General features: G+C 35.8%; 1 protein-coding gene across 5 annotated transcripts in view; it reads right to left on the bottom strand.

Moving 5' to 3' along the window:
- PTPRO (protein tyrosine phosphatase receptor type O) overlaps positions 1 to 18,643 on the bottom strand; it is a 223,694-nt gene that overhangs the window by 82,395 nt on the left and 122,656 nt on the right. For 3 of the 5 annotated variants that reach the window (XM_044775170.2, XM_044775169.2, XM_070495093.1), the window contains exons 2-4: positions 16,064 to 16,337; positions 4,004 to 4,162; positions 1,823 to 1,975 (exon numbers count right to left, since the gene is read on the bottom strand). In XM_044775170.2, coding sequence (XP_044631105.1) covers positions 1,823 to 1,975; positions 4,004 to 4,162; positions 16,064 to 16,337 — 586 coding nt within the window. The remainder of the gene's footprint in view (positions 1 to 1,822; positions 1,976 to 4,003; positions 4,163 to 16,063; positions 16,338 to 18,643) is intronic. The other 2 variants (XM_070495092.1, XM_070495094.1) reach the window with 1 other exon arrangement.

Genomic DNA, 18,643 nt, shown 5'->3' with positions numbered 1-18,643 from the left:
GTGTCATAAGTATAAAATACACACCAGATTTCAAGCATTTAGAATTCTTCTACCAAAAAAAGAATGCAAAGTATCTCTATAATTTTTAAACTAGTTAAATGTTGAAATGATATTTTGGATACATTTAGTAAATAAAATATATTATTAACTTAAATAAATACATATTCATTTGTGATACTATGATAGTCCAAGTGGTAATTTAACCACTTCCAAAGCAGTTACATAAAGATTCTTCAACTTATCACAGTATCTGTTTTTAAAAACTGAGTCTCTGTACAGTATCTTTCTTACAAAAGCAACTATAGTGTACTTATAGCTATCAAGATAAAATACTCCCTGTGACATAGTTTAGGAGAGTTGCATATATGAGTTGCCTTTAGAAACACTAACACACATGTTGGAAATATGGCTTCACTTCTCACTTCTCTAAAATGAAACATATGAGCTCAAAATGAGTTTATGAATTATGGAAGCATACTTTTCTAGAGGTAGAAAATTATGAAGGCACACTGCATTGTCTCTACCTGCAACAGTTTCCACCAATCCTTCAAACAGCAGCTCACATATCACCTTTTCCATGAAGTTCTAATAAAAATTAATTTCTCCCTCTTTTGTGCTGTTATAGAACTTTGTATTTCTTTTATAACACTTATTGCACTTTACCTTATATTATTGCCATTTTATAGTACAGACATGTGCCACATAAGGACGTTTTGGTCAGTGATGGACCACATATGTGATGGTGGTCCCATAAGATTAGTAGCATATAGCCCAGGGGTGTAGCTAGCTATACCATCTAGGTTTGTGTAAGCGCACTGTACACTGTTCATTCACACTATGACAAAATCGCCTAAAGACACATTTCTCGGAATGTATCCCTGTCATTAAGTGGCGCATGACTGTACCTCTACCATTTTTGAGGACAGGGAACCTGTCTCACCAGTCTTTGTCTTCATCTCTCTCAGTACTTAGAACAACTCCCAGGTAAAAGATGCTCTATTAATGTTTCTTTATTTGAATTTAATAATGAAAAATACAAATAGAATCTTCGATGTTGACATGAGGTGAATTACATAGTTTCCTTGCCTTGGCCTAAGTAATGAGAATCATGACATCTTAGAATTTCAGATTGGAAGGATCTCAGGGGTTACCTATTATAACCCATTCGTAATGTTCCTGTGAATGGGCTCTCCAGCATTCCTATTGAGTACCTAGACACATTAGGAACAGACAATTATACTGGTGTCTAATTACAATATATACATATCATTATTGGTGGTGGATATTTAGTAGGTGTATATTTATTTTACCCATCCATTGTTCCATCTATCTGTCCCTCCATTCTCCCATCCATCCATCCATCTATCCATCCATCCTAAATAATGCTTCATATTAGTAATGCTACTAAAATTAAGCAGTGCAAGTTTTAGATACATCTGTATCCCAATATTTTCCTTTAATAATCTGATAATCTGTACTAGAACATCACCCATCTGTTTTTCTGCTATATGGGCATATGGAATAACTGATGTCTACTTGATCCAGTTATGTTATTTAATTATAACTTTTAGTAATATCATGCTTTTTCATTCAACTATTATAGGTCTATGATTACACTGAAAGATTTTAGATTTTTATTATTGAATATTTTGCTCAGTTCCTTTTACATTGATAGAAAATTTGTTTTAGATTATTAAAAATATATGCTTTTTATCTATCTCAGCTCTGGAACAGAATGTTTGTTAGAATGATAAAGAGTATATATACGACAACATATAAATTTATTCTTTTTTCACTAAATTTGATTCTTCAGAACACTTACCAGTTCTATGCTGTTTGGGTTCATGACTCACACCGCTGTACTCCACGAGAGTACTTTTATTAAAAGTTGCCTCAGAGACCAGCTGAAAGGTGATATTACTGTAACATATTCCTGGAAGCCAGTGATTAAATACTGTTTTTCCCTTAAAGAAGTCTGAGAAGAGAAAAATCAATTATATTAAAATTTTGATCTTTTAAATGCCACACACTTCTAGGAAGTTCTAAATAATTATGATTAAATATCCATAAAATAGTATTTTCTTCAACTTCTGGCATGGTCAGTACTAAAAAAATTGGCGTGAGGCTAGACGTGAAAATTTGGATCTTAAGACTAAATCCTGAAAGGCTTTTTTTGGCAAGAATTGGATGCAATTGGGGTTAAATTTTTATTACAGGAACATTTGGTGTATTAAGTAGAGAAGATCATTTTTGAAACTGTAGAGATTAAGTTTCAGTAGCCATTTACTTGAAGATAAAAACTCAAGGTATTTTGTCACTTTCTGACGTAGGAGAAAGCAATTCTACAAGAAATGTTTTCACTAGACTCGCTTGTAAAATTTAGCCTATTTTTAAAATAGAATTGTTTATCTGCCAGTTGGCAGCCAGGTCCTGTTCGAAAAAAGAAGAAAATAAAAATTTGGATTTCGTTTAGAAAACATTAGAGAAGATAATAAATTTAGCAATCCAATCCCAGTTAGAAAGAAATGACAAATACCACTCATTGAATTAAAAGCCAAAAATAGGGGCCAGCCCCATGGCCAAGGGGTTAAAGTGCTGTGTGTTCCACTACGGCAGCCCGGGCTCTAGGGTTCAGATCTCGGGCGTGGACCCACTCCACTTATCAGCCATACTGTGGAGGCATCCCACATACCAAATAGAGGAAGATTGGTGCAGATGTTAGCTCAGGGCTAATCTTCCTCAAGCAAAAAAAAGAGAAAGATTGGCAACGGATGTTAGCTCAGGGTGAATCATCTGCACCAAAAAAAAAAAAAAAGCCAAAAATAATTTTAAAAATTGACTTAAAAAAGAGAGCATATTAATTCATTTAGTTTTAAACTTATGGCTTTTAACTCAGCAAAGATTCCAGTGATTGCTTTTCAATCATTCATGAACTTGTATTTCCATGTGATCAATTAGCAAATAAGGTCCCACTTATTAATTTGCAGGTAATGTTTTCATTAAAAATAAAGAATGCAATAATTAGTGGAGTCTATGTTTACGTTTATTATCTTTAAAGTAAAAAATAAAATGCACTGCCTATGTTTTAAACAATGTCTCATAAAAATAAAATCCATGGAAGAAAGGAGTTTGTAAAAGCAGCAAGTCGAGTGACATTCTTCTGGATACCATGCCGTGTGTGCTTCAAGTATCCATTCTCTACCTCTCCAAAACACGTTTCCAGTTACAACCAGTCAACTTTGACACCATCCTCTACACCCCCTGCAGAGAAATGTCCTGGCGTGTTGGCTTGAGAATAGGTTCCTCCCCTGTGATTCACTCCCAGTGAAGATGAATGCCCTCTCGTTCTCTTCCTTTCCCTCTCCACCCCTCTTCTGCTTCCATTCCCCAAAGAATCTACTCAAAGAAGTTGACTCGCCTCTTTTGAAATTATTAATTCCCCTGGACTCTCTCCCCTCCCCACAGGGTCCCCATCAAACCAGTAAAAACAGTGAAAACAAATTTTGCATATTAATGCCCTCATTTAGCTGATCATACAGATAAATATATACAAAGGAACTGAAAAGCATTGTCTTTGCCTTTGAGAATAATCTTGGACCATCTCCAAAGCAAAACTTGGCAAAAGGCATCTCTCTAGCTTCCCAGTTCTAGAAATGCCCACTAACACACCCAAAAGGAAAAGCTTAGGTGAGGTGCTTCTAAATTTAAGTTTGAATTTATTTCCTGCACCAGACATACTACTTCTGGCAAGAATAACATGTAAGGCATAATAATCTGAGTATTTCTTATGCTTATGTATGCCACATGACACTAAACTAATAAGTTCCATGTTCTAAGACTCCTCATAACAAGGTTTTCATGAATCAATAACTATTTTTAACGGTTCACTTATGGTCTAATAGTGAATCGTAAGACCTCTTTAAAGCAAGAGAGAAGGCTAATTGGCAAAAATCATGTAAAAAGGAATAGCCATCATTTATGCATCCTTCCTTTTGCCTCTTACCTTTATATAGCATTGTCCGGAAGTCTTTACCTTCCCAATAGCTTATGTTTACTCTTGTGAAAACATTATATTTTTCTGGATAATGAATTTCAAACAGGACTCCTGTTTCAGGAGAAGGTTTATAGTCATATATTGAAACACTGGTTACAGGTAGAGGTTCTGCAGAAGGGAGGTAAATGGAGAAATGGGAATTGGGGGAAAAGGGAGAAAGGTATCAGTATTTGGAAGCACCAAGGGTCACACCTCTCAGAACTTCGCACATATTTTTATTATCTGTTATGCACTAAACTCTTCTGTATTCATGAGTCGAATGTCTTCTTAGCAGGAATTAATAAAGTACATTTTATATGGTGATTTCTGCTTTTCAAAGAACTTTCATGTTCACTTTTCCATCTGCCTTTGGCAACAACACTGAGATTGAGCAAGAGCAAATATTACTATTGCCATTCAACAGATGAAAATAATGATAACTCAGAGATTTTAAATCACTTGTTAAGTATAACTTAACAAGTATGTGGCAGAGTCTATATCTCTAGATTCCTAATTCACTTTTCTTTTTCTTAAGCCAAGAAAATTTGATATTAATAACAGACCAGTAACAGAAAATACATTTTGGCTCTGACTGTGATCATGTGGCTCTGACTATGTGATCATTTATTTCCTTTTTGTGAATTTAGCACTTATCTTTCTACACGAAGTATAAGGTTGTAAACCCTCCCGTGTTGTAAGAATTCTAGCTTATGGTGTTTATCAAACTACTCTTTCTATAGAAGTTTAAAAAAATGTTTATTTCCATTTTGCTTGAGTTGTTAATTCATCACAAAATGCTTTAAATACTCATTTTTAGAAACTGTGATAGATATATATCTGCATTTCCTGTATATTCCACCCTCCAGCAAAAGTCTTGTGAAATGACAGAGCTCTCCTATCCTTCTGAGGGGACTATTGGACAAGTTTTACTTGCATTAATTTTGTTCAAAAAGATCTTTTAAATATTTGGTTTGGAGTCAATTATTGTATTATAGGAAAAAAATTATTTTGATTCAAAGTTTTAGAATTGAGAGGATTCTAGGACCTCATCTATGGTCTAAATGAAAGCAATATCCTCAGTTTAAATTTCACACTTTTAAAATTTCAGTTTTAATAATGTAAGAAATCTGGGGCCAGCTGGGTGATGCAGTGGTTAGGTTCGCACGTTCCGCTTCTCGGCAGCCCGGGGTTCCCCGGTTTGGATCCTGGGTGTGGACATGGCACCACTTGGGCAAAAGCCATGCTGTGGTAGATGTCCCACATATAAAGTAGAGGAAGATGGGCATGGATGTTAGCTCAGGGCCTGTCTTCCTCAGCAAAAGGAGGAGGATTGGCAGCAGTTAGCTCAGGGCTAATCTTCCTCAAAATAAAAGAAAAAAAAATAATGTAAGAAATCAAAATTTGACTTAGTTCATTCAACAAATAATTAGTGAATACTTATTTTGTCTCAATCTATAACTAAATATCTTTCATTTTGCTCCTCAGGATCTTAACCTAGTTTTACTTTTGATTGAAGAGATGCCGGAGGGATTGAAGCTACATGTTAAAGCTTTGATATTTTTCCTGGAATTTTCTCAAAAACCAAGCCAACCTCTAGCACAAGTTAGGAAGGCCTTCAGGTTGCTGCATAATTGTGATCACGTCCCTGTAGACTGTGTGCTATATTCTCTGTTAGAATGTTTCTGTTTTACCTTTGTCTCCATCCTCGGTCTTCCTACTTAAAGGTAATGTTTAGAGAGTGAACTCACTTAACTGTCGTGTAAACAAACTCCTGAAGACTGAGTATTTCTCCTTGATTAATCCTAAAGAAGTTTTGAACCATTTTAAGGTCTTCCTTTCAACCCAGTCTAATTACTAACCCAGAGAGCCTACCAGATCCAGCTATTGACTCTGGATCTATACGAAACGAAATGAAAGGTAATAGCAAAAAGCAGCCACAGAGCGTAATTCTTCCACTGCCCCAGTCCAGTTTCCCATGCTCACCAGGGTTCTGTCTACTGAAAAGAGAAGTTAGCGGTCCACTCAGCCTTTCATGCAGAGACCTGAAGTCTGCACATCAAAGCCACAGTCAGATTTGAAATTCAAGAGATATGCGAGGATTACAGCACAGATATTTTGTTTCGTGATTTCTTTTGACTGCTGCAAGCTGCTTAAATTTTAAACTAAAAGAATTTTTTAAATGCCAACTTACATGTTTGCCTCCTATATTTCCTTCAGCTTCAACATAAGCGACCCAGGTCAGCTGTAAATTCTAAAGTCCAAGCCCAGACATTACTGAGGCATATTTAATCCAAGAATTATTGTTTGCACTAGAACTCAAATGCACTCTCTAGAAATATCTTACTATCCCTCCAGCTACTTCTCTCATTATTTTTCTTTTTAGAAATTAACCGATAGGCCATAAACCAGAGCTGTTACTACTCATGTGTTTTTCAATGATGACAAGGTGAAATCTTGATCCAATTCATTACTCCTTTCTCTGTCAGTATGCCCATTACTCTCCCTTTTCTTGTCTTAGGAAGCAGGCTGGACCGGACAGAGAAAAGGAGTTGTTAGAAGATGTGAATCATTTATTATCTTTGTGTATTACTTTTTTGTCCTAAGGTCTTTTTTACTTTCTTTCTTTCTTTCTTTCTTTTTTTTTTTTGAGGAAGGTTGGACCTGAGCTAACATCCATGCTCATCTTTCTCTACTTTTTACATGGGACACCTGCCACAGCATGGCTTAATAAGCGGTGCATAGGTCCACGCTCTGGATCTGAACCTGAAAACCCCGGGCCGACAAAGCAGAGTGCACAAACTTAATCGCTACACCACCGGGCCAGCCCCAAGTCCTCAGGTCTTTTTATTTTTCAAAATATTAAGTGTTACAAGATATAGTTGAAACTCCCCTATAACTTACCCAGGTTTTGTTTGCCTTCTGCCTCGGCCAGAGGTAAATTATTACTCTGAATTTGGCGTTTATCTTCCCATGTATACTTTTTCCTTTTATCTTTGTATGTGTCCAATAGCCATATGGAATGTTATTTCACATGTTTCAAAATATTATGCTAATGGTTTCATATTATATGTATCATTCTGTGCTTAATTTTATCACCTAACATTACTTTGGAGATTAATCCATCTTGACGCAATTATCTCTAGAAATTTCATTTTAGTGTCCATTTTATAACTCTACCAACTGTACAATTTATCTGTTTTCCTTTTTTGCTGTTGGCGAGTTGTTTTCAATCATTCACTTTTGCAAATAATTCTGCAATAAAAGTTCTGGGACATGTTCCCTTAGGTTGGAAATCCTGGATAATAGAGTATGCACATCCTCAACTGTATGAGATGTTGTCAAAATGTGTTCTAACTTTATGTCAATTTACATATCTAGCAACAGCGTATGATAGTTCCTCTTTCTCCATGTTCTTTTCCAACACTTGATTGTATCAGCCTTTTTAACCTTTGCTACTGCGAGATGTGTGCAATTTTGTCTCTTTTAATTGGCTGTTCCTGACGGAGGTTGATTATCTTTTCATATGTTTATGGGTCACTCAGCTCTCCTTTTCTTAGAATTATTTGGTTCTTTTGCCTGTTTCATGGATTCTTTTCCATTTTCCTGTGCTAATTTGTATTGTAAACTTTGTCATATACAACATTTCCATTGTCGCTTTTTAAAATTGTGTCCCATGCCTTCCCTCTAGATCCACCTTTTTTCGTGCTGAAACACAACATTTAATAATTATTTAAGTTAGAGTATGGATGTCAAGTTCATCTAGGCTTTTTACACTAGAAAATTTCTTTACTCTTGATGTAGTTTAGCAAGGTATAAAATTCTAGGTAGACAGATTTCCCCTCAGTACTTGGAAGATATTGCTCTATTATCTTCTTGCACCAATTATTGTGGAAGAGTAAAAACTTCTGTCAATGTAATAGCTATTCCATTGTAGATACCATGATTTTTTTCTTTGGCACCTTCTACACTTATTTATCCTTGATAATCTGCAGTTTCACCCTCACATATCTAGTTGTGCTCTTATTTTTGAATTACCCTACTATGTCCTTGGAGTACTTTGTCAATCTGTGGATTCATGTCATTCTTCAAGTCTTGGAAATTCTCATAGTCATCTCTACATATATTGTGCCCATGATTCCCTCATTCTCTTTTTCTCAAACTCTTAACCTCCTTAATTAGAGCCTCTCCCACCTCCACACCTGTGAATTCTCTCACTGTGTTAAATTATGGGGCAATTGCACAGTATTATCTTTCAATTTACTAACTCTGTTTAGCAGTTATGAGTATAGAATTTACCCTGTCTACTGAAGTTTTTCAATTAGTTAACTTTATTTCTTTTATGTTCAGAAGATTTTATTTATTTTGAATATTTTTATTAAGATCAGTTAAATAATTAAGTTAATTTTTCCTAGCTTAACCAAAGTATTAAATTAATTTAAATGATTGTATTTTTCATTTAAAATTTTTTTTATCTATTTATATTTATTCTATATGTTTTTGTTTTATTTCTGTCAATTTTTGTTTCATTATTTCTTGATCTTCTTTAATGGATGTAATTTTTGCATTTATCACTTTGAACATCATAATGTACTGTAAGTTTTTGTTAGATTGTTATATAAAATATAATCTGAAATATTATAGTTGTTATTTTGATATCTATCTTTTTTAGCATGGATTTCTTTGTGTGTTTTAAAATATAGGCCTTAAGCCAATTTTATGTTTTCTCATTGCCCCAATTCTTTCTTACTCCTTGCTATTGAGGAGTTTGGTCATTGTTTCCTTTCAGCTCACCACAACCCCTAGTCTAGAACCAGGGCATATAACATTATTTTGGGGTTCTTGATATTGCAGATGATGTATTGGCTATCACAAATTCATTCCCTGAGTCACAGGGTAATGAAGCCTGGTCCTTGATACTAAGGCTGAATGTGTGTTCCCTGTATCCCCAAGCCTCCTTATATACCTTTTTTACAAACAGGAAGAATCTTCGTTCCCAGCAGAGAGCATGGCTCTGTGCCCTATCTAGTGTGGAGCATTTCAATACTTCTTACTCTCCTGGGGTCCAGATTTGCTACCATCTTTTTCCAGACCCAGAGCACAGAGGCCCTGTGACTCCAGCCCACTTCCCTACTTTCAGTTTTTCTTTCCTTACTGACTAATAGAGACAACTGTCATATTTTTCAGCTTAGCAATGCATTTCTAGTCTTCTTTTTGTTTTGTGGTAACAGCAAAGAGTATATGACAAAGCAGGAATTTACTGCCTTATTTTTACCAGAAACCTTAATGTTAAATTCCAATTTTTTCTTTTAATAAAAAATCTAAAAATGATATTTAATATAATCATTTTTTACCTCATTAGGTGTCCCACATAATGAAAACTCATGTTGAACTTGAAGATATTTTATGTTCCTTAATTACTTTTGAACCATTTTTGACAGATCATAAATAGGAAGTTTTTTAAAGTTCTGGATGTGACTATCTCAGATAGAAGATGATGAAACAAAAGTGAATGTGAAGCAAATACTGTTGAAAGAAAGTAGAAGTAGCCCTGTACTTGTTAGTAACTGTTGAGTGTTGAGAGATGCTACTTTCTGAGATTGCTCTGTTTTGAGCAAGATGTTGAGTCAGTGACCAGTATCCTTTTCTTTTGATGTGATCAACCTAAGAATGTGTCTCTTCTGACATAGTCCTCTTGAGGGAGAGGAGCCTGGGATTAGGCCCTCTCATCTGATGGCAGGAGTATAGAAAAGGGACTTATGTTGGATCTCAGGCCAGAACGCCTGTCCCGTGTTTGGATGTCGCCTTGAGACCCCACCTGGTGGCTCAGCTATATCCAAGCAGACCACTGAGGTGAGCTGGCAGCAGCAGCCATCGATGGTCCAGGATGGGTAGCTATCATCACACCCACTACCTTAGTTCGTCTTCATCAGTTCTTTCCTGCAATGTTTCAACCACTTTCTAAATTATTATCACTACCTCCAATCTCATCTTAATTTTTCTTATTTATTTCTGCTCAAAACTTCTAATCTGCAGGCTCCCTGATACTCTCACTTTTATCAGAGTCTCTGACTTAAACCATTCCCCTCCACTTCACTGGCTTTTCCCTGCCCGATCTGTTTTGATTCTCCTTTGTTCCTGACCCCTTGAGTAATTTTCTATTTAATACCATTGGCACTGCGTGTATTTACTGATCTTATATGAGGCATTACACACTTTGGTAAGGAGTTTATTTACACTTTTTTTCATTGCAAAAAATTTACATTATTTTATAGTACCCTCTACCAACTCAGTAGACTATGGCCTATAAACCAAATCTGGCCTGCCACATGTTTTTGTATGATTTATGAGCTAAGAATGGCTTTTACATTTTTAAATGGTTGACAAAAATCAACAGAAGAATAATGTTTTATGACACATGAAAATTACATGAAATCCAAATTTTGGTGTCTTTAAATAAAGTTTTATTAGAACACAGCCATGCTTGTTTGCTTATATAGTGTTTTGGCTGCTTTTGTGCTGAAACAGCACAGTTGAATAATTGCAACATGGACTGTATGGCTCACAAAGCATAAAATATTTATTGCCTAGGCCTTTACAAAAATATGTTTGCCAACACCTGGGATATATTACATATTAGAAAACCAAGATTTAGAGAAAGTAATAATCCGCCAAAGGCTACATTATAGTGTCCAGATTTCTTTGGCTCTAACGTTAATGCTTTGAAGCCCCCACTCAAAATACCTGTTTGATAATTTGTCCATTCCAATGCAGGATTTAGGATCCTGTGCTTTTTCACTCTATTACAAGAAGGAGATTTCCCCAATCAAATCATTTTATGTCATTTCTTTGTACAAGATTGGTCATCATTCTTCATCACTTACAGATTAAGGTCTAAACTATTTTGTAAAGTATTCAAGGTTCTTCCTGACTTTTCTAGCCATCTTTCCTGTTATTTTCTGGAACCACAGATCAATGACAACTTAACTTCTTGCAGTTCAGAATTGTGCCATTATATTTGTAGAGTGCCTCTGTATGTGTTCTGAAATGTTTATGGCCACTATCTCTAGACCTTTACTAACTTAGGAGACAGCTGTGTATAAATAACATTTCCCCAATTTCTAAGCAATTGTTTTCATGTATTATTTTATCTATTGAGAAACTATTCCTTCTCTCTATATTGTATGCGATATACTAAGGATTCTCAATCAATTAAATATTAACAAGATGTCAGAACCTAAGGGTTGTGAAACTCTTTGAACTGGCCAAATGACTCGTTTGTGCTGAATTTATTCTTTGCCAACTTCCTCAGCTTTCTCTGAGAGCACCAGACTCAGAACAGCTATAGAGAAATATCAAAGGACTGCCCTAGGGCCAATTTCTCTGTCACTGCTTATTTCATCAGGACAAGGATCTAACACACAATAAGTGATTGCAACCAATGTACCCTTTTATTCTCAAGAGCTAAGTGTCAACTCTATGAGCAGATCCTACAAATGTTTTCTAAACTTTTTTAAAAAGCTTCCCATTAGAAAAATAAGAGGACAAAAATACGTCAACTGACAAATAATAGTAATTTTAGAGCTCAAAAGTAATCTTAGTCATTGTGTACTTTAATTCCTTCTTTTTTAAAGGAGGAAGCTGAAACCCAAATGCCACCTAATGTCACCTCATGCCTAATGTCCCAGAAATTTTTGTGCATGAATCCCCAGTTTTTATATTCCAAACCTATTATCACTTTCAGAATCTGATATGATGTAACTGAGTCTTTAAAAACGGGATAGAAAGTGAGAGACAGTCAACCACCATTTATTCATTTTTACTCTTTAGAAATCAGTGCAAATTTTCCCTTTCACTTAAGATGTAGAAAGCTGAAAGTCAATGTCAATCCCCAATCCCCAGCAACAAGAAGAAAAAACCAAGTAATCCATGAGATCATAACTTTTCTTGAGTCCATCAGAGAGGTGAGATTGCAAGGCAACCAAATCAACTAAATTCCCTGTGAGGAGAGAAAGGATACTAACTGTTTCACCTTTAGCAGAGCATAGCAGGAAGAGGGGAGCACCATCAAAGCAAGAAAGAAGAAAGCAACTAGGATTTTACTGATTCCTAAGGGCTAAGTGTGTTCTAAATGACAGTTTAGAGCTGCTTTGTCTAATAAGGTAGCTTATTAGCCATCTGTGGCTATTTAAATTAAACTTAGAATGAATCAAAATTAAATAAAATTAAAAATTGTTGGCTACTGTATTGAATAGTGTAGATATAGAACATTTCCATTACCCAAAATTCTAGGATAGTGGTGGTTTAGAACGATTGGGAATCCCAGACACAAGTAGAGTCTACGCTCTCTCTCTAGCTCCTTTCCTGGGCCTCCATCAGGTGCTCATGAGAATCATTGAGGGAAGCCAACCTTAGGGGTACAGGTACGCAGGTGATAATTGGTGTCACTAGGACATCAGGAAGAAATCTTACTCAATTCCCAGGACCTTTCTTGAATACGAAGCATAAGACTTAAGGCGTTGGAGAAGGGTAGAAAATTCTTTCCCTCCCAGTTCTCAGAGGCAAAGATGGATTCCCCAACCCTGCCCGCCGCTAGCTTCTGAAGCGAAGGATTTCTGTTCCTGTGAGAGGGGCACAAACTCTGTTGGACTCATGATTGTGCGCTAATACAACATAGAGTTCTGCTACTACTGGAGAAGAGGCAGGAAACTTTCCAGCCCAAGACCTTCCACGGATTTAAGGGAAATTTTGGCCATCAGCATATAGTGAGGGGTAGGAATGCTGAGAATACCCCACTTAGGATCCCAGGGTCTGCCTAAGCCTCAGGCTGGACCAGCGGAACCAAGAACTTTCCGTGTCCCCACCAAAAACTTAGCACTGAGTAAAAAGCAATAGCAGTCTTTTGCTGGGGGGGGGGGGGGCAAAATCATGGAACCTTTCTGTGGTGCAGGTGTTCAGGGCCTGCTAAACCCTGAGGGTAGAACTCGAATGCAGAAATACCCTCTACTACTGCTGATGGCCTACCGCTGACTGGAAGAATTTGAAATCTGTGATGAACTAAAGGTGACTAGTACCTTAAACACAGCTCAACCCCTCACAGGAACAGTCTAGTAATGTGGTACATTTAAATTAAATTCAACATGTAAATTATTATATTAAATAAAAATGATCTAAACTTGCACTGTCTAAATTTGTAGCCACTAGCCACATATGGCTATTGAGCACTTATGGGCTAGTGTAACTGAGAAACTGAATTTTTAATTTTATTTAATTTTAATGAATTATGTTTGAGTGAAAAATGTATAAACTTTATATTGACTATATATGGAAATAATAATATTTTGAGTGAATATTTTAAATAATATTTTGAAGATAATTGAATAGTATTTTGAATGGGTGAGGTAAACTGTATTATTAAAATTATTTTGGGGGCTGCCCAGTGTCGTAGCAGTTAAGTTTGCACACTCCACTTTAGCAGCCCGGGGTTCACTGGTTTGAATCCTGGGCAAGGACCTATACACTGCTGTTCAAGCCATGCGGTGGAAGGTGTCCCACATATAAAGTAGAGGAAGATGGGCAGGGATGTTAGTTCAGGGCTAATCTTCCTCAAAAAAAAAAAAGAAAAGAAAAGAAAAAAAGGGAAAAAATTAATTTCAACTTTTCAGAAAGTTTTTTAATGTGTCTAGCAGAAAATTTAATATTATGTATGTGGTTACCCTTCTCTTTTTATTGGATAGTGCTAGGTCAAACACTCCAATTAAAAAATAGAGATTTTTAGGTTGGACAAAAAGCAAGATCCAACTCTAAGCTGTCTACAAGAAATCTATTTACATATAAAGATATAAGGAGGTTGAAATTAAAAGGAAGAAATAAGTAGACTATGAAAATACCTAACAAAAGAAAACTAAGATGTCTATATTGATATCAGACAAAATAGTCTTCAACACAAGGCATATTACTTACGATGAAGAGGGTCATTGCATACAGATAAAATGGTTAGCTCATCAAGGAGACATAGTAATCCTAAAAGTGTTTGCACCTAACAACAAACCAATAGAGCTTCAAAATACGTAATGCATAAACTAAAAGAAGGGAAAGGAGAAATAGACAAATCCACAGAGAGAGGTGGAGACTATCACACTCTTCTCTGTCACTGTTAGAACAATGGACAGAAAATCAGAAGGGTAGAGAAGAACTGAACAACCAACTTGACCTACTGACATTTATTGAAAATTCACCCAACCAGTGCTCACAGAATACACATCAAGATGGAGCATATTTGGGGCCATGACACAGAACACCACAATTTTCAAGCCATTGAAATCATACAAAGTATGTTCCCTGATCACAACTGCATTTACCTAGAAATCAATGAAAAGATCTCTGCAAAGTCACCAAATTTTTGGACATTCAACAGCACACTTCTAAGCCCATGTATCGAAGAAGAAATCACAAAGGAGAATAGAAAATATTTTGAATAGAACTCATTGCACATGCTAAAATAATATCAAGGAGATATTCCAGAAATCTTTTAGCACTTACTTACTTAACAAATTTCTTTATGAACCATTAGCTCAAGGGCTGACTTCTCCCACTTGGTCATCTGAAGTGGCTGAGTGCATGCTAATGAATGTTGGGTCAGCAATAGGCACTGCTGTTTTATTTTGCTTTGTGTCTTAGTCTTTTTTTCATGGCTCTTTCTTCTGTTACTTCCTCAGCTAAATTGATTTAATATTTGTTGACCATCTATTAAGTGTAAGGCTCATGCTAGGTGTTTATGAAATTATGAAGGCGAGTAAGACAGAGCTTCTGTTTTCAAGGAGTTGTATTATAAGCAGTATCTACCTAGATCTGTTGCCTGGATCTATTAACTCCCAATTCTCATTTTTCTGCAATTTGTTTAATACAGTGTTTTACCAGGCAAGTTCTTCCTTTAATTCAGCTAGGTCCTAGATTTGTTCATTATATCTATGAACCTTGAAGGTCTTGAGTTGGTGCCATTCCTAATTTTTAGGACTCAGTACTGATCCCGGGACTTAGCCAAGGGAAACTTTTAATTAATTTTTGACAGACATGTCAAAAATATGTCCTCTAGCTTGATTCTGAGTTCTTGCTTTTTGGTGTTTCTGTTTCCTTTTATCCCAACAGAAAATATCTTTATGTCCCTTTCTTTAATTGTGGCCAAAATGACAACATATAACCAGCATTTTAAAAATTGCAGCCCCTGGGAAATTTGCACTGAAGAACGATGAACAAAAAGAACTTCGCTGAGCCACTAAATTGCTCTAGTGATAAACTCTGCCATCTTATAGGTAATGGTTTCTCTTCCATATCTCAACATATATAGTAGAGCCATATTTTACTTTGAGATTACATATTAAAGTCAGAGAGTGAAGTGAAGATCTCATGGAGTTAAAACCACTCCAAAAAATTCCTAATACCAGCATTAACTCTTTAAGATATAGACTACTGAAGATTAAAATGCCAATGACTTTTTTTCTTGGCATTTTTCTTGGGCAGTGGAAGCCAAGGCTATTTGGAGGGTGAGGTGGGGAATAGCAACTGATAATGATATCTTTTTTTCTCTCTCAGCTAAAAATGTATAATTAAATTTGAGCAGGCTGAATATGACTATAAATTCATCATCTCAAAAACCAAATTGCTTATATGAGAATGCATGTCCTGGAAAAAAATAACTTAGTTATAATCGTACTATTGAGTTACAGAGCAGAAAATTACATGGTCCAATCATGAATCTAAAATTCTCAGTCAGTCTTACAATATACTACCTTATTAAGGTTTACTTTTTGGGGTTCAATACAGATTTTTGCTTGACAAAAGGTAATAAAGTAAAACATTATCAAACTTTGGCAAGAAACTGTATTCTTAATATAAGGCAGAACTTTGAATCTATGTCACTTAACTTCAAGGCAATTGATCTTGTCATTCTGGACTAACTCTCTTTCAATGAGAGCCCCTTGGGAATACACTCAAAGAAGAACCACAGAGGACAATATTACACATGATGCTTACTTGTTAACACAGTGATCGATCTGGATGGCTTGGTAACCACATTTCCATTTACCACTACCAGAGTGATTATGTAATAAAGGCCATGATAATTGGCCTTAAAGGTAATAGGAGGGGGCAAAGTGCTGTTGAATTCCTCAAATTCGAAGAAGTAATTTTTTGATTCACCGGTTATCTTCACAACGTACACAGATGATGGACTCATGACATCTGAAGCTTCTAAAGAGATAACAATGCTGTTATCATCTTGGACAGTTACATGGAATGTTGTAGCATTCTGTTTAAGAAAAGAGAAGAAAAGGAAATGGAGGTCAAATTCAGATTATTAGCAATAAAATTATACTGAGACAATTCTTCCAAAACTAATGTTTGTGGTATTACTTTGTAAAATAGAGTTACACAGGTACTTTAGCATACAAGAAAAAGCAGAATGAGAGAGATTAACCCTATTATGACTAATGATCTTCTCAGGCTTTTACTTTGAGAATTTTTCTCTGTTGAAAAGCTGCTTCAAGTTCATGGATTGTGTCATTAAATAAACACAAAATAAACATCATGGAAAGGAGCAAATTATCAATGAATGAAAATCATCTCGGCTCTCAACTTTCCTGGAAGTCCTTGGTTTCAGTTATGTTAGAGAAGTTGTATGGTTTGAAGAAGCATACTATTTTACTTTAGAGGGAGTGATGTTGTGGTAGTCCTAGGAAAATTCTAGAATGTTTCAAGGCCGTTATTTCCTCTCTCACTTCTCACCTGTCAGTGCTGCAAATAAAAAAAGTCACGACTGAGAAACCTGTGACAATCCTCCTCATTAAACATTAGCCTGCCGTTAAAAAGAGAAGCTAAGATGCTCTTTGAAGAAGAGACCAGACTGAGGTTCTACAGGCATGTATAGGAAAGTCAGCAAACTGAAAAGAGTCTAAAAGTTAGCAGACTGAAAACTTTGTTCAAAGTTTCCAGATCAAGGTTTATGGACAGTATTTGAGAAATCATTTGTGTAGTTGGTTCAAATATTCCTCTCTGATTTTTTTCCCACACCCCACAGGCAGAATCAGTCCTTCTGGACTCAGACTAGACTTATGTACTTTGTATCACTTGCTGTTTTCTTTTTAATTTATCTGCTGGGTATGCAGTGTCCTGGGAAAGTCATTTCACTGCTCTGAGCCTCAGATTTCTCTTCTATGAAATTGGGACAGAAAAATTGCTGAAACTTGTCAAGACTTACAAGGACCCAGGTATTGAACTAGGCAGTCTATGTACATAATCATTTCATTTAATATTCAAAATGACCTCATGAGATAAGTATTATTATCTTCAATCTCAGTTTTTAGCTGAAGAAACTGAGGCTCAGAAAGATCAAGTCACTTGCCCAAGGTTGGACATATACTTTGGACTCTTAACTCCTGAGCTGCACAAGTACCCAAACTGAGCTCCACTATTATTCCACATGTCTCTTTGTCTTTCCTTGTTGATTTATTTTCCTAATACTGAGTCTGACATACACTATACAACTGACAAGTGTTTGTTAAATGAATGAAAGGATTGCTGATTGCATTAATTATATGTGGGCATCCAGCTGCTTCTTAGAATTAATCTACTTATTAATTTTGGTACCTCACATATTGTCAGCAGCCAAATCAAGCATTCAGCATATACCTATCAGTATTATAAAAGAGGCTATATAGACTTAAAAATGTATTGATATTTTTTATTATTTAATTTTTTTAGAAATCTAGTTTTTACAGGTCCTAGTACTTATAAAGAATATTTAGTCAATAACAGAAATTTAATTCTATCTTAAAATTTGGTAGACTTAAGTGTGTCCATGATATTCTAACCATACCAGACCCTAAGTCCTTGAAGGGAAGGGACTCTATCTTATTTCTAGCTGCATCTCCAGCTCTAGGACCAATGATTGGCATATGCTAGGTGCTTTGTGATTTAAGTGGTTTTAGGCAGATTTCTGTCATAAGGGATAGTCAGCAGGGATTGGCTTTTAAAATGTCCCTCTATCCACATTGTCTCTCATCCTCACACACCTGGGCAGGTTTCTAATATTGAGTTCTGTACTTCTGGAACCATACATAAAATGTGACCCATTCTTTATTGCCAGTGGTCTGAGTGGCACTGTGAGACTAAACCAAGCATTGAATATCCAAAAGAATTGAAATCTGGCTTTTATTCATTATTGATTATAGAAACAGATTCACTAACTCAAAAAACAATAGGTTTACAAACATCAAATTCATAACTATTAAGAATTTTTTCTCTCTGTTTTAACAGCCAATAACTGAAAGTGTTCATGATAATGAAAGGAGGAATAAATATAAATAGACTCAATTTTGTCAAGTGTTTAAGAAATAGATGATGCATGTGTCATGATGCTTCATAGACAGTGAAATCTTCCAGGGAAAAGGACTAATCTTCCAAATGCTAGCGACAGCTTTGGGGATGATTGTATAATCCATGAAAACAAGCATTGGCCCATGTGATACCAGGTTGCCAAAAATAAATCAGGGTGGGCTAATCAGATTCAGTCAGTGGGACTAACGAGAAGAAGGCAGCAGGCCAAGTAAGATCTAG

Source organism: Equus asinus, chromosome 22 (assembly GCF_041296235.1).
Source record: "Equus asinus isolate D_3611 breed Donkey chromosome 22, EquAss-T2T_v2, whole genome shotgun sequence".
Lineage (NCBI taxonomy): Eukaryota > Metazoa > Chordata > Mammalia > Perissodactyla > Equidae > Equus > Equus asinus.
This window is presented reverse-complemented; position numbering and strand designations above follow the sequence as displayed.